The sequence below is a fragment of the Carcharhinus amblyrhynchos genome, unplaced genomic scaffold, assembly GCF_965287045.1.
Source record: "Carcharhinus amblyrhynchos unplaced genomic scaffold, sCarAmb.v2.hapA scaffold_61, whole genome shotgun sequence".
NCBI lineage: Eukaryota > Metazoa > Chordata > Chondrichthyes > Carcharhiniformes > Carcharhinidae > Carcharhinus > Carcharhinus amblyrhynchos.
Window position 1 is genome coordinate 704040 of NW_027649801.1, and position 17045 is coordinate 721084.

The following is a 17045-nucleotide window of genomic DNA, read 5'->3' on the forward strand; positions in this document are numbered from 1 at the left end:
GTCCTCCAAAATTGTACTGATGCCATTAGAGAAGAACATTTTAAAAATTAACACTTCCAAGTAGGCTAACTGATAGTTAATTAATGTGCTGCAGCATAGATTAGTGCACTCAGAGAGCATTCCTAATCCCATTGGCAGTACGGCTTGGGAGGCACTAAGTAGATGCATTTCTACCAAAAATTAGGTATTATGGCAAAGGATAACCAGCAGTCTCCTGCTTAACACCAATATAGCTAGAGTTAAGAGTAACAACTGATGACCACATTGGCTGGAAGTCAGAGATATGAAAAAGATGTGATGGGAGGGAAGGGGTGGAGGTGGTAACTTCCCATCCATCACTCTGCAATTACCAGAAGGGCCAATACTTCAAGTGATCTATGTGCAATTTTGCAGATGTTGAATCTCCCCATTGATATGCAATCACAATTTTGCCTCAAAGCAAAAAAGGGGACAAACTGAAACTTGACTAGTTCCCAGCATCAAACTGCTAGGGATCACTGTCAAAGGTCTACTTGTCCTTTAAATTGGAAGACAGTGCTAATACAAGGTAGACATAACCTTGCTTTTGCACAGCAACAGCATGCCATTGCAATAAATAATCTCTGGTAATAAACTACGATGTTAGTCCAAGCCTGCTGAAGATTTGGACACTGCAAATAATCTATGCCACTCCTCAACGGGATAGAATAAAAGTACAAGTAACGGGAAATTTCCTCATCTAGAGCCCAAAAATTCCCAATTGTTCTAATTGTTTTGCCTTTCTCCATTTTGTTGGAGATTCCACTCAGATTCCCAATAAATTGCAAATACATCACACATGAAACAACCTATCATTGCACTGAAACTGAGATTCACTGTCCAGCATGCTCTAACTAACTTTCCCAAAGAATTCAAAATCACTTCCTTCAGACTTTCCTTCTCCAAAATATTTTACAGATTTTAAACCAGGTTCAGCCTCTTCCAATCACCACCTTCTAATATATTTCATCTTCCCTTTGGCTTTTCAGTCTCGGGAGGTCCTGAAATACATGCTTTGATCCTTCAGCGTGCATCAATTGTTAAAACACTTCAATTGGAAGACTAACGAAATAATGAGTTACGACATTTAGTTTGGGCTTTTTTTCTGCATAAACTACAGAATATTTGATGTTTGATTAATTCTATTCAATTTACTGTACTACTTCACAATGCGCAGCCTCAGAGTTAATCCAATGAGTAGTTGAATCATGCATATCAGGTTCAATCTGGAGTGAACATCTCAGTGCCAAGACAACATCTGAAATACCCCAAGGCCCGCACATGAATGATGCTCACTTTGGATCCAACGGTGGACATATTCTATGATTCTTAGAACAGGGATGTTCAAGTTATGGCCTGAAGATCACATACAGGGCCCATATTCCGTCAATCAACCCTTTCAAGGCAGGTAACTTGGTCTTACCAATTTAAGATTTTTTGTTTTCCGAGTTGACCTGCTTGCATTTTGTGGGCCTGGATTTTTGCGAAGAGTTGTTCTTAGCACTGTGGCCTCATTAGAAGGTTAAATCTGAAGTTAGGACCCAAAGTCTATTAATGTCAGCAAGTTGAAATGCAAACAAATTAACAGAAATATGGAAATTAATGTTACAACTTGCCTCTCAATCTCCATGATATACACTTACATGCCCCATGAAGGCAAAAACTTGGAGAGACAGCTTCCATGTGGAAAATACCTGAGACAGAGTTAAAGCCGAGGATTCTCATGGTAACTGTGAATAGTTTTACAGAATAAGACATCCAACCGCTACTCCCAGAACCCCCAACTCAAGTAGGTAACAGCCTAAATTATAGGAAGGTCCCTGGGTAGACCTAAAGGAAGTGTTTCAACATCCCTTGTGGGAACTCTCTTTTTCTGTTGCAGCACACACACAGCTAAGAGTCCTTGATTGTTGTAACACTTCAGACTTCCAATGTTCCAAACATTTCATTGTCCATTCTTGGTTATTACTCATTGCATAGGGTCTTCCAGCTGAAGGCAGATTTAGAATTTCCGTTACCACTATGTCCATCAACTGATTTTTGGCAAATCTTTCATTCGCTCAGAAATACTGCATGGTGAGCGTAGTCTTCATAGTTATTCAGGAAGTACAGCAACAGCAAAACAGGATATAACATCAGCAGTTTTGCACAGGTGTTGAAAGCTAAGTATGCACTCACCTGCAGACTTATCTACGGCTAGCACAGTTAGTTAATGGTGTCAAGGGTAAAAATGCATTAGATAAGTATCACCCCAATTGTTTCAATTGGCATTTTTAACATGGGCATGGCATGTGAAAACAACATTGTAAATGAGCTAAGAATCACACAACACAGATTATTTGACGCAATGTGCTTTTTCCAAGAGCTATCTAATTATGCCCACTCCCTCACTGTTTCCTGAAAATATTTCCCTCTCAGGTTTTATTTCAATTCTCCTTTGAAAAAATTACTATAAGTTCTACAAATGCTGTAAGCAGGGCATTCCAGACTATAACTTGCCGCATAAATATTTTTCCATGCATCAACTGTTTCTTTTGCTAATTACCTCAAATTCATATCCTCCATTTACTGACCCTTCAGGAAATGGAAAATTTCTCCTCCTTTATTCTATTAAAAACCTTCATCAGAAACACATTCTTGAATCACTCTACATAAAGTAAATTGTCACAAGTAGGTTTACATCAACACTGCAATGAAGTTGCTGTGCAAATCGCCACACTGTTTCGGCCTGTTTGGGTACACTGAAGGAGAATTTATTATGACCAATGCATGTAACCAGCATGACTTTCGGACTATGGGAGGAAACTGGAGCACCCAGAAACAACCCACACAGGGAGAACGTGCAAACTCCGCAGTGATTCAAGCCAGGAATCGAACCCAGGTCCCTGGCACTGTGAGGCAGCAGCGCGAACCACTGTGCCTCCCATAACTGAAGCCTGGCAACTTGCATACCATTCCACTAAATCTCTCCTGTTAATTCATAAATAAATTACATTCAAACCACTGCTAAATCACTGCAATTTATGTGTATGTTATATACCATGAAGGATGTTGATAAACATGGATCAGACACCTAATATAATAGACAGATTCAGTTGTTTTGCTTTGTTGAACCTCATCCTTTAGTGATCCATTCAAAAGTAGTCATTAGGAAGAGCACAACCATGCTGCAAAACATTTGAGCTTCCATGTGGACAAGGGCACTTCTTTGCGTGATGCAGTGGTACAGAACAGAATGGTCCAAATCCAACCCCAGTAAGTTATATGATCAAATGCACAGGCATCACCTTCAATATTCCTGGGTCAAGTTCAACACAAGTTTGACATAGGGTTTTGGCAGTGGCAAGTGAGCGATAGCCTAACAAAGCTTCCCAAGCTACACAAGTAACTACTGTGTACACACCAAGTGAAACTGATGTCAAATTCATAGCAATTCTGTATCATGGAAATCAAAAATAAGAATTTGAATTTCTGTGGTACCGGCTACTGCTTCAAAACGTCCCAAAGCATTTTACAGCCATAATACTCCTCTAGTCATGTAGGAAATACCTCTCTTTACAACAATCTGAGGCCCCCGTCTGCTTCAAGAATACGACCATCATCCCAGTACCAAAGAAAAGCCAAGCAGCATGCCTTAATGACTCTCTTCCAGTGACTCTGACATCCATAATTATGAACCACCACAACAGGTCCACAGCAGACGCTATCTCATTGGCCCTGCACTCAACCTTGGAACACCTAGATAACAAAGACACCTACGTGAGACTCCTCAGCCTTCAACACCAGTATTTCTATGAAACTCATCTCCAAACTCTATGGCCTGGGCCTCAGCTCCTCCCTCTGTGACTGGATCCTGAATGTCCTAACTCTCAGACCACAGTCAGTAATGGTAGGCAACAACACCTCCTCTATGATCATCCTCAACACCGGTGCCCCACAAGGCTGTGTTCTCAGCCCCCTAATTACTCCTTATACTCTTATGACTGTGTGGCCAAATTCCCCTCCAACTTCATTTTCAAGTTTGCTGATGACATCACCATAGTGGGTTGGATCTCAAACAACAAAGAGACAGAGTACAGGAATGAGATAGGAGAATTTGATGAACTGGTACAATGCTAATAACCTCTCCCTCAATGTCAACAAAATGAAGGAGATTGTCATCGACTTCAGCAAGTGTAGTGGAGGACATGTCTGCCTACATCAATGGGGACGAAGCAGAAATGGTCAAGTGCTTCACATTTTTAGGTGTCCAGATCAACAACCTATCCTAGTCCCTCCCCCATGCTGACACTATGGATAAGAAAGCCCACCGACACTTCTACTTTCTCAAAAGACCAAGGAAATTTGGTATGAGCTACAACACTTACCAACTTTTACAGATGCACCATAGAATGCATTCTTTTCAATTGTACCACAGTTTGATATGGCTCCTGCTCTGCCACAAGAAACTACAAAAGGTTGAGAACGTAGCCCAACTCATCACGCAAACCAGCCTCCCATCCATCAACTTTGTCTACACTTCCTGCTGCCTTGGCAAAGCAGCCAGCATAATTAAGGGTCCCAAGCACCCTAGACACACTCCCTTCCAGCTTTTTCATTGGGAAAAAGATGCAAAAGTCTGAGGTCACATACCAACCAACACAAGAACAGCTCCTTTCCTGCTGCCATCAAATTTTTGAATGGACCTACCTCACATTAAGTTGATCTTTCTCTACACCCTAGCTGTGGCTGTAACACTACATCCTGCACTTTCTCCTTTCCTTCTTATGAATGGTTTGTTTTGTCTGTATAGCGCACAAGAAACAATACTTTTCACTGTACGTTAATACATGTGACAATAACAAATCAAATCAAAACACGGTAGCCAATTTGAATCAGACTAACAGCAATGAGTTTCCTGTTTTTCTTCCATGAGATGTGGCTACTGCTGGCAAGGCCCATTCCCTATCCTGAGAAGGTAGTGGTAAGCAACCTTCTTGAACTGCTGCAGTCCATCTCTAGGTACACCCATGGTGGTTAGGAAGGGAATTTCAGAATTTTGACCTAGTAACAGTGAAGGAACAATGATAGTTCCAGTCTATCATGTAGCTTGGGGGGGAATTTGCAGGCATCTGGTACCCTTGTACTTCTGGGTGGTCGTGATTGTGAACTTGGAAGTTGCTGTCATAGAAGCCTTGATGAGTTGCATCTTGTATATGGTACACACCACCTCCACTTTGCGTTCATGAGGAAAGAGAGCATATGAAGTTGGTGGACGAGATGTCAATCAAGCCAGCTGCTTAATCCAGGCTGGTGTTGAGCTTAGAGTGTTTTTGGAACTGTACTCAGCCAGGCAAGTGAACGCTATTATCCTGAAGAATTCCATATCTTGGGACTTTCATGACTGTCCAAACAATCATAACCCAGCTGATTCCTACTAACTTCAATTTTGCCAGAGCTCCTTGCTGTCACACTCAGTCAGATGCTGCCTTGATATCAAGGGCAGTCACACCCACTTCACCTCTAAAGTCCAGTTCTTCTGTCAGTGTTTGAGCCAAGGTTGTCATGAGGCCAGAAGCTTATTAACCCTGGCAGAATCCAAAATGAGCACGTTATTGCTGACTAAGTGCCAGTTGATAGCATTATTGTTGGCATCTTAGAACACTTTGTCGATGATAAAGATGTGGCTGATGAAACAGTAACTGGCTGGATTTGATTTATCCGACTTTTGTGGATGGGACATATTTGGGCAATTTCCCACTATGGCAGCTAGATAACAATGCTGTGGCTGTACTTAAACAGCTTGGCTAGGAGCACAAATGGTTGTACAAGACAGGTTTTCAGTACTATTGCCATTGTTGTCAGGGCCTATAGCCTTTGCCATGATTGTGCTCGAGGGATAAATATTGACCAGGTCACTTTCCTCATCTTTAAAATATTGCTTTGATATCCTCTATAGCCACCTGAGGAGTAAAAATCAGTTTGCTATCTCAGTCAAAAGATTTAAGGTCTACTAGTGCAATACTCCTTTAGTACTTCACAGAAATATCAGCCTAAATTCCTGTGCTCATGTCTCTGGAGTGGGACTTGAACCAACAACAGTTGGACTCAAAGTAAATGTGCTAATAATCCTCATCAGATTGAGACTGCAGATATTCATTTCACTTCGAATCATTACAACAGAGACAAAAGCATGGCCAGTTGGGGCCGTTTAAATCCAGATTGAGGAAATAGCATGCTGACCCCACCCCAACAAATGTACGTTTCCCAATAATTTACATTTCCCATCATCCCACTCCAACTCATTTCACCAGCAATCAATTCTCCACTTCCCTCCTCCAAAATGCTTCTTAAATGGGAGACCTCTTCTTTAAATCATGTTCTACTCACCATAAAAGGAAACATCCTTTCACCATCCACCCTTCAAGTGCCTTCAGGATCTATGTTTCAGTAAGTTCATCTCTCATTCTTCTAAACGCCTATCGATACAGGCCCAACCTTTCCTTATATAACTCCTCCTTCCAAGGAATCAAACGAATCTTCTTTAAACTGTTTCTAATACAACTGTGTCCTTTCTCAAATAAGGACAGCAAAACTGTACACAGATGCGATCTCACCATTGCCCTGGACAACTACAGCAAAACCTTCCTATTGTTTAATTTCAACCCCCTTGGTAGAAATAACAACATGCCACTTGCCTTCCTGATCACTTCTTGTACCTGCATGCTGATGTTTTGTGACACTCAGATCCCTCTGTATCGTAGAGTTCTTTCTTTGCCAAAGAACACAACAATCTTGGAGGACATTCAGAAAAACATGGCTGGTTTGGAGGGGTGTAGTATGAAAATATACTGTTTAACTACATTTTATTTAAGGAAATAAATACAGAGGAATGATGTAATTCCCAAGCCAAAAGTTATATTAAATAAATCCAAGGCAATGATGAAAAAAGACAGTAGGACTAGGGGGCACAGCCTCAAGATAAAAGGGGGGCGGTTTAGAACGGAGTTGAGGAGGAACTTCTTCACTCAAAGGGTGGTGAATCTCTGGAATTCTCTGCCCGTTGAAGTGGTGGAGGCTGCCTCGCTAAATATTTTTAAGACGCGGGTTGATGGGTTTTTGATGAGAGAGGGGATTAAGGGTTATGGGGAGAGGGCGGGAAAGTGGAACTGAGCAGCGACAGATCAGCCATGATCTTATTGAATGGCGGGGCAGGCTCGAAGGGCTAGATGGCCTACTCCTGCTCCTATTTCTTATGTTCTTAAGTTCTTATGTTCTTATGGCATTTAAGTCTTCAATAGGAAATATCATTCCTGTCCCAACTTTATTTCCAATTCAAAATGTTTCCAAGACCAATACAAACAATTATTGCTATGACTCTCCGACCAGGAAACACACCTCATCAACCTTGAAGGAGGCACCTAATTTTTCCACTCAGCATCTCAGCAGATCGCTGAATGGATAGCCAAACTCACATCCCATTATAAGCATTTCTCATCATACACAAGTAATAGTAGTATAATTCTCCACACTGGTTGTTTGGTACGAAAGGGCGGTGCAGGTTGTGTTCAAGATTTCCACTCAGTTCATAAAAAGGACAATTCCATCGCCAGCCTACCCCTCCATCATTGCGTTGACGATCAAGAGGTCATTGATGGTGCTATCAAGCAACACTTACTTAACAGTAACCCGGTCACTGGCACACAGTTGGGGTTCTACTACACAGAACATTACAGCGCAGTACAGGGCCTTTGGCCCTCGACGTTGCGCCAACCAGTGGAACCAATCTAATGACCCTCTAACCTAAACTATTCCAATATTATCCATATGCCTATCCAAAGACTAGGGCCACTCAGCTCCCAACCTCATTACATACAGTCTTGGTCCAAACATGGACAAAACAACTGAACTCAAGAGATGAAACGAGTGACTGCCCTTCACATTGAGGGCACATTTGACCAAGTGCGATGTCAGGGAGCCTTAATTAACAGAATGGGAATCAAGGGAAAACTATCTTCTGATCGGAGTCATACCTAGCAGATGGTTGCGGTTCTTAGAGTCAATCGTCACAGTCTCAAGACATTGATGCAGGATCTCCTTGCGCTAGAGTTCAAGCCCCAAACATCTTCAAATGTTTCACCGATGACCTTCCCTCAATTCTAAGATCAGAAGTGGGGATGTTCACTGATGATTGCACAATGTTTAGCACCATTCGCGACTCTTCTAATAGCAAAGTAGTTTGTGTCCATATGGAACAAGATCTGGACAACATTCAGACTTGGGTTCGTAAGCAGCAAAGTGACACAAATGCAAAGCAATAACTAATTCAAACAAGATAAAGTTTAATCATCGCCCTATGACATTCAACAGCATTAACATCACTGAATCCACTACTATAAACATCCTGGAAGTAAACATTGACAGAAACTGAACTGCACCAGCCATATAAATATTGTAGCTCCAAGAGCAGGTCAGAGCCTAGGAATTCTGTGGCAAGTAACTCACCTTCTGATTCCCCAACTAGAAGGACATGGACAGCAGACGCCTGGGAACACCATCCTCCACGTTCCCCTCCAAGCCATCATATCGTCCTAATTTGGAACTAGTATGCCATTTCTTTACTGTCGCTGGGACAAAACATTGGAAGCCCCTTCCTCACAGCCCTAAAGATGTACATACAGCACATGGACTGCAGCGGTTCAGGAAGACGGTTTCTCATCAGATCATCAAAGGCAATTGAGAATGGGCAACAAGTGCTAGCCTCACCAGTAACACTCACACCCCGTGAAAAAGTTTTAAAACTGTTGCCTCTACCACAACTACATTAGCAGGGAACATGACATTCTGTGAGCAAGGACAAATTTTTGCTCTCACCAGATGCTCCTCTCAAGCTGTTATGGCATGAAGCAGCTATAACTCCTTGATATATAAAACAAGCCTCACAAACTCACATTTATACAGCAACTTTAACAAGTAAAACATCCTCAAGAAACACATTTTTCACCAATCCACATTATAACAGACGATCAATAGCTCAGAGTTAGGTTTATAGCACTAGTTTTGAGGAGAGAGGGGCAAAGGATTTGGGAATGGAATTTCAGAGCTTTGGTCCAGATAACTTTAGGATGGATGACAATGATGAAGCAATGAAAATCCAAGAGTAGAAATGGAGAAGCCTAGAGAGTTGTAAAGCTGGAGGAGATTACAGAAATAAAGATTATAGAAATAGAGATTACAGAAATAAAGAATTTGAAAATCAGGATGAAAATTTTAAAATTGAGGCAATGAGACATTGCCAGCCTGGAGTCAATGCAAGTCATTGAGCACAGGGGTGGTGATTGAAGCAGACCTGGTGCAAGCTCAAGCTTACAAGGAGAAATTGGCCAGGAGAGCATTGGGATAATCAGGCTTAGAAGAAACAATGGCTTGGATGAGAGTTCCAGCAGATGATCTGAGCTTCATGTCAAAGGGTTAGCCATGAAAGCGGTCAGAGTGACATCAGTCTCAGCTGAGTAAAGCTACATGGTCCAGGCAGAAAGGACTCAGGGGAATATCTGGGCACAAACGTATTTTCCTAAAAACAATTGAGAAATGTAAGAGAGTGTACAGTTTGGATTTGAAAATCTTGAGACCATGATGGAATGCATTGATTTATCCCTCCATCCTGTTCCAGTCTCTTGCTCCAATATTCCAAGTAACAATCTCTCTTTATGCACCTGTGACAGACAATCTGAGGATATAAACCATATGACTGAAGTACAATCCTCCTCACATTATACTATTTTTAAATTGGATTTGATTGTGACAGGGTACAGTCAATCTGACTGTTGCCTTTAACTTCCCATTTACCCCCAGATAGAAACACACAAATTACATAGCAGCATCAGACTTAGGGGCAGATACAGCCATGGGAACTCATTCACATTGCTGTCCCATACATTGAGTTGATTTTACTTTCCCCAAAACATTAGCCACCAGTTAAGGTGAAATGAAGAATTTCACATAATATCAACTCAACATCTTTTGAAGTACATAAGAACATAAATAGGAGGAGTAGGCCATCTAGCCCTTCGAGCCTGCCCCGCCATTCAATAAGATAATGGTTGATCTGTCGTGGCTCAGTTCCACATTCCCGTCCTCTCCCCATAACCCTTAATCCCCTCGCTTATCAAAAACCCATCAACCCGCGTCTTAAAAATATTTAGCGAGGCAGCTTCCACCACCTCAACGGGCAGAGAATTCCAGAGATTCACCACCCTTTGAGTGAAGAAGTTCCTCCTCAACTCCGTTCTAAACCGCCCCCCCCCCTTTATCTTGAGGCTGTGCCTCCTAGTCCTACTGTCCTTTCTGAGCAGGAAGAGTCTCTCCACCTCTATCCTATCCATCCCATTCATCATCTTATACGTCTCCATGAGATCTCCCCTCATTCTTCTAAACTCTTAACGAGTACAAGCCTAGTTTATTCAGCCTCTCCTCATAGCTCAACCCCCTCAACTCCGGTATCAGCCTAGTAAACCTCCTCTGCACTCCCTCCAAGGCCAAAATATCCTCGTGTAAGTACGGCGACCAAAATTGCACACAGTACTCCAGCCGCAGCCTCACCGATGCCCTATATAGCCGCAGCAAGACCTCCCTACTTTTATATTCAATCCCCCTCGCTATGAAGGCCAGCATCCCATTAGCCTTCCTGACCACCTGCTGCACCTGCAGGCTGGGTTTTTGCGACTCACGCACAAGGACCCCAAGGTCCCTCTGCACCATCGCCTGCTGCAGTTTTTCACCACGTAATAGTCCTTCCTACCATTATTCCTACCAAAGTGGACCACCTTGCACTTACCAACATTAAATTCCCTTTGCCATTTCCTGGCCCATTCGCCCAGCCTATCTAGATCCTTCTGCAGACTCTCCACACCCTCTGCGCAATTTGCCGTTCCACCAATCTTGGTGTCATCAGCAAATTTCGACACCATACACTCGGTTCCCTCCTCCAGATCATCTATATAAATGGTAAATAGCTGAGGCCCCAGCACCGACCCCTGGGGCACTCCACTAGTCACCCAGCAGTAAAAATGCCAGAAGTTCAGATGAAAATATTATCCCTAATTATAATCAAGAACTAAATCTAAACCACAATATATAATTATTTATTTCATAATTAAGGGTCAATTCCAGACAACAAAAATCTGTGTGTTAAACAAGTTCAACTAATTTCTATAAGGAATACTACACAATTGTTCTTTAAGAAAAGACAGCAGTGCCATTTCATAACTGCATGCTTTGGCAGTGAGGTTTGGAGAACTACATGCAAGTGAACAGAAATACCAATGCAGGTCATTTGACCCACTGTACCAGTTCCAATGTTAACTGATCACTGCAGTCTTCGATTATAATCCTGTTTCTTTCTTTCTCCCTTTGATATGCTTCAAATATTTATCTCACTCATTCTTTTTGTAAGCAATTCAGCTTCATTAATCACTTGTGATGCTATATTGTAATAATCACTGGCATTTCTCCTGATCTAGAACCAGGGGATCAGAGTCTCGGGGCAAAGGGATTGACTATTTAGGGCCGTGATGCAAGAATGTTTCAGATTTTTCAAGGGCCTTTCACCTAACTTAATAGTAGATTAGGCATTTTTGTAGTCACTTTTTAACAAGGAATGATTTCTTCATTCTGAGGATAACAAATCTTTGAAATTCTGCACTGCAGAAGACTGTGGAGTATTTTCAAGAATTGGGTAATAAGGGAATCAATGGATCTGAGATAGTGAAGGAAAGTGACGTTGAGGTAGAAAATCAGTCATGAACTTAGTGAATAAAAGATCATGATCTACTCCTGAACTAGAAGCACAGTAGGGATCAACAGGGCATTTTCAGTTTGACAGGCAATGACTAGAGGAGTATACAAGGATCAGTGCTGGGGTCTCAGCTCTATACAATCTATATTAATGACTGATATAAAGACAGAGTGATATATCCAAGTTTGCCGATAATACAAAGATAAGTGGGAATGCAAACTGTAAGGAGGACATAAAGAGGAAGCAAAAATATGTAGAAGTTTAAGTGAATGGGTAACAAGAAAAACTCTCTTAAAAATGCTTCATACCAGCAAATCTAAATTGCACTTTTGCCATGGTCCCTATTCTGAAGTACCCAAAACTGCACACGGTACTTACAATGATGAAATGAAGATTTTTCAAATAAGATATACTGCATTTTACGGTAAACAAACTGGATTCTTCTACTGAATTAACTTTGTTGGGATGATTGGAAATGTGAAGTGCGGCAATTGAAACATATAAACATTAACATACAATAAACATACACATTAGTAATAGGTCAATTTTTGGTGCTTCGACCCTGCTCCGCCATTCTATAAAGTCATGGCTGATCTGACTGTAATCTCAACTCCACTTTCCCACCTATGCCTGTCAATCTTTCACCCCCTTGTTAATCAAGGATCCATCTAGCTCTGCTTCCACTACCTTTTGAGGGAGAGTGGTCCAAAGAGAGACGATCCTCAGAACATAATTCTCCTTATGTCTGTCTTAAATGATGGACCCCTTATTTGTAAATAATAACTCCTAGTTCAAAATTCTCTCACAAGAGTAAACATTCTTTCCACATTCACCCTGTCAACCACTAAAGAAACTAGTCAATCAGAAAGGGTGTTGTATTGGTCAGAAAATTATAAAAAATCCATCAGTAAGGATATAACTACCAATTCAAAATATGTAAGTGTTTCTATTGGCACTGATGTTCAAAATGGTGTTATAAAATTGCAGTTACAGGTATTCAGTTCCAAATATCATCTTCTGTAACACAAGAACAAGATAGGCAATTCCACCAATCAAGCCTGCTCTGCCAATTATCTAGTTTATGGATGACTCTTTGAAATGCACACACTTCACAGTCATCTAAAGATTGATATGAGACACACTTAGATTGACAGTGGACATTTTTGAAATCTAAACTTATTGAAACTAATCGATGAAAGTTAGCTTTGAATTAATTATTTTGAAGATTCTGGAATACAGAATAAATCTTAAAATAATCAGTCAACAAAGTGGTTTTGATTATCCAAGCTTTGCTCCATCATGAAATGGTTATTGCAAATAACCATTCACAATCTGTATACATCCTATACCACAGGATGTCTGGTGATGTATAAGAACACAGGACTCTGATGAAGAGTCACCCAGACTCAAAACGTTAGCTCTATTCTCTCTCCACAGATGCTGTCCTACCTGAGATTTTCCAGCCATTTTCTGTTTTTGTTTCAGGATCCAGCATTTGCAGTAATTTACTTTTATTATATTACAGTAATTGACTTCTCCTTCATCGAAGTGTCAATCTTTCAATCAACAAGAAGCAAATGGAAAATTATTTTTCATGGTTTATGTTGCCCTCATTCAATGAGTTAAAGTCCGAGTGCTTCATTGCACACCTGCGAATTGCTCACTCAGCTTGAAGAATCTTAAGTTTCTAAAATGATAAACAGAAACTAGTGCTATCTGCTCAACTGATACAATAACATCACTTACAAACTAATCTGGTACAGCCTTGATATACATATACATAATCTGTAAATTTTAATTAACCAAATTTCTCCAAATTAAGCACCTCAATGACCAAGATTAGGAAATTCATAACAGGTTTAAATAGAATGAACAAAGGAAGGTAATGACAACATATGTTTTCAAAGCTCATCTAACTTCAGAAAATATGATCCAAAAAATGAAATGATAAAGGAGGATCTGAATGGCAATTGAAAAAGAAATGGATTGTATAAAATGTAAAACACAAATGCACACATTTCAACTAAATAGCTAAATAAACCATTCTATGACAGAGAATGATTTTTTTCCATCTGCTGCATACAAATTGGACTTTTTTATGGCAGATGGGAATTTGTACTAAACTTGCAAAGTGAAGCAGTTATTATTTGGATGTTTATGCCAATAATACCATTGACTATATAAGCAATAAAAGATTGCCATTAAACCAAATTCTGCTTTGTAATCTGTCCTATTGCAACTTAAGCTGAAGTACATGTAGAAGTCTGAATTGCCATATGTAAATTTGTAATACTTAAACCAAAGCTCAAGACTTCTCCATTACAAAGGCCACCTGCTTCCACCTTCGTTTCACCAGTCTCCATCAGCCCATCTGTTGCTGAAAACCTTCATTGATGTTTTTGCTACTACCAGATTTGAGACTATTTCAATGCCCTCCAGACTAGCTTTGCAACTTCCATCTCATATAAATTTGAGCTGATCCTAAACTCTGCATCCCATATTCTAACTCCATCACGTGCTAGCAGATCTACATTGATGTCTGGTTTGCCTCAGATTTTAAATTATTTAAATCCCTCCAAGACAGCACTCCAATACAACACTATCCTTTTCACTTCTACCAACCAAAGCTCTAAAATTCCTTCCTTAAATCTCTGCCTCTCTCTCCTCCTCAAAGATCAAAATATACCTTTGACCATTTTTTCAGTCAACCCTCTAAAGACAACCAACTTAATGTCAACCTCGTCTATTAGAATCCAACAAAGCACCTTCATCACCTGAAGGTCCATTTTTCTATGATACAGGCACAAAATAAATTCAAACCATTGCTCTAACAAGCACCTCAGACTCTTTTTGCAATTTACGTAGGGCACAAAGTTTCAAAACTAAAGAGTTGATTTTTTTTAAAAATCCTAACAGTCTTCTTTCACTTGTTAAATCACAGTTCACTGCATTGCTTATTTCAAAACGAGAATGTCAAACAACAGCTTCCAAGATCAAAATTGCACATGAGAAGTCAACTTTATATATGAAACCTGAGTTCCATTAGAAAGGGTAACTTTCTGTGATGATTTATGGTCAAGTTCAAAGTAAACACAAGAATTTGTTTTACTGCCAGACATTGAAACTTCAATCACTTTGCAAATTTGATTGACAGATACTTTTATTACCCCCTACCATTGATGTGTATTGCCAGTCGTCCCAGTACAATATTTCTTCGCAAAAATTTTCATTAAACGTTATTGTGACCAGAAATACCAAATCTGGTAACTATTTTTCATCCAAAACAGCACTGAAACGCCAAAATAAGCATTCCTGAGAGAGTATACTACGGGTATGCAAAATATTCTTCAAAATAATTCCCTCTACAGCACAATATATATTATCATTTTCATCGAGATAAATAAACACCGAAATACAGATGAGAAAAGACAATGTAGAAATCCAAATAAACCACAGGCAGACTTCAAAAATAATAAAGGCGCACAATTTGAAACAAATGTAAGAGAGGATCAGACTGCGCTGCTCAAAAACTTAAGAGAGGACTGGAGAATTCATTACTGCACTCTGTGGAAATATAGTGCTAACTACTTTGTGTTTGTGCGAGAAAAACGTGTGAAGGATGCTCTCAAACTGGGGTTAGAGTTGGAAGGAGCCTCTTTGAGAGTGAGGGTGGCCGGTTAGGGTTGGTTTATTAAATGGCAAAGAGGGGTTTTGGTTGGGAGTTGCAGGTAGCAAAGGCCTAGCGAGCGAGGCTGAATTTACAACGCCCTTTACATGTCCCTCTCTGGTACACCGGCTAATTTTTGTTGTGTGTGTGTGTGGTATTTTATTCCCCCTGGGCCTTGCACACACACACATATATATATATATATATAAAAACATAATGTAATGCAAGAGGCTGCATGCCTCCCTGATTTACCTCCCCGTGTAAGGTGCCGTTGGTCCCGCCGCTGCCTCCTCCTCCTCCACCACCGCCGCCGCCGCTGCTGCTGCTCCCATTGCTGGACGAGGGCGTCAGGCTTTTCTGTTGACGGCTCACTGTCTTGCCACCGCCCCGCTTATTTTTCCTCCTCTTCGCCCGTTTGGCGTCGGCCGGGCTCATTGCGAATGTGTGGGCCGGGGGAGGAGGAGGGGGGGGCAGAGAGAGAGAGAGAGAGAGAGGGAGGGAGGGGGGGGGGGGGTGTGGGGAGGAAAGGGGAGGGATGCTGGGGAGGATGGCTCGGCCTGACCCAGGGAGGGAGCAGGGACTTGTCTGGGGGGGGGGGTGGGGAGAAGGGGGGGGAAAGCTGAGAGAGGGAAGGCCGGGCTGCAGGAGGAGGAGGAGGAGGGGAGAAGAATCGTCTCCTCTCCTTTTTGGCTCTTCTTTCCTCCCCACCCTCTCTCTCTCTCTTCTCTCCGATTATATTGTTTGGAGAGGGTCTTTTTTTTTGTTTGGGTTGCTTGTTTTGTTTATTTTTTTTTCTCCCCTCCTCCTCCTCCCTCTCTCTCTCTCTCCTTTCCCCCCTCCCCTTCCCTTCTTCCTCCTCCTCCTCCTCCTCCCCGCCGCCGATGCCGATGCCAGCAGGGATAAGCAGCGAGAGCCGCGCTCTTTGCTCCGGGCTCGGGCTCCGCTCTCGGCGCCGCTGACAGGATCCGAACCGATTCCAATATGGCGGCGAGTGCAGGGCCCTATCCCGGCGGCCCCCGCGCCGGCCCACCGCGCCTGCGCCGCCCGCCGCCCGCGCTGCATGCTGGGCATTGTAGTTCCCCGCTCTCAGGCCTGCCCTTCCCCCCCCCACTTTCCCCTGCTCTCTGAGCCTCTCAGCCTTTCTTTCTTCAAAACCTGTCAATTTTCACAAGGCCTTTCCTTTTCCTTAAACCTCTCCACCTTTTTTCCCTCTGGATATATATTCTTTTTCATTTCAATGTTTTTCCCCACTCTAGATCTCTGGATCTGTCCTTTATGTTTTCTCTCTTCCAGCCCTTCCCCCCTCCCCAGGTCTCTTCGTCTTTCTTTCTTAAATCTTTCAGTTTTTTATCCCTCTCTGTCTTTCCTTCTTAAAGCTGTCCACCTTTTCTCCCTCTCGGTATCCCTTCCTTCTGAAACATTTCAATCTTTTCCCCACTCTAGATCTCTCAGCCTTTCTTCCTTCAAAACCTGTCAATTTTCACCCCCGTAAAAAGTCTGACAACACCAGGTTTAAGTCCAACCGATTTATTTGATAGTAAACTCACCAGCTCCAATTTTCACCCCCACCAGGTCTTTCCTTTT

General features: G+C 41.7%; 1 protein-coding gene across 2 annotated transcripts in view; it reads right to left on the reverse strand.

Annotated features, from left to right (window-relative positions):
* The window catches only part of fam193a (family with sequence similarity 193 member A), a 192621-nt gene extending 176699 nt beyond the window's left edge, over positions 1 to 15922 (reverse strand). For both annotated transcript variants that reach the window (XM_080182522.1, XM_080182521.1), the window contains exon 1: positions 15714 to 15922. In XM_080182522.1, coding sequence (XP_080038648.1) covers positions 15714 to 15896 — 183 coding nt within the window. In that variant the 5' untranslated portion in view covers positions 15897 to 15922. The remainder of the gene's footprint in view (positions 1 to 15713) is intronic.
* Between the last annotated feature and the right edge of the window lie 1123 nt (positions 15923 to 17045).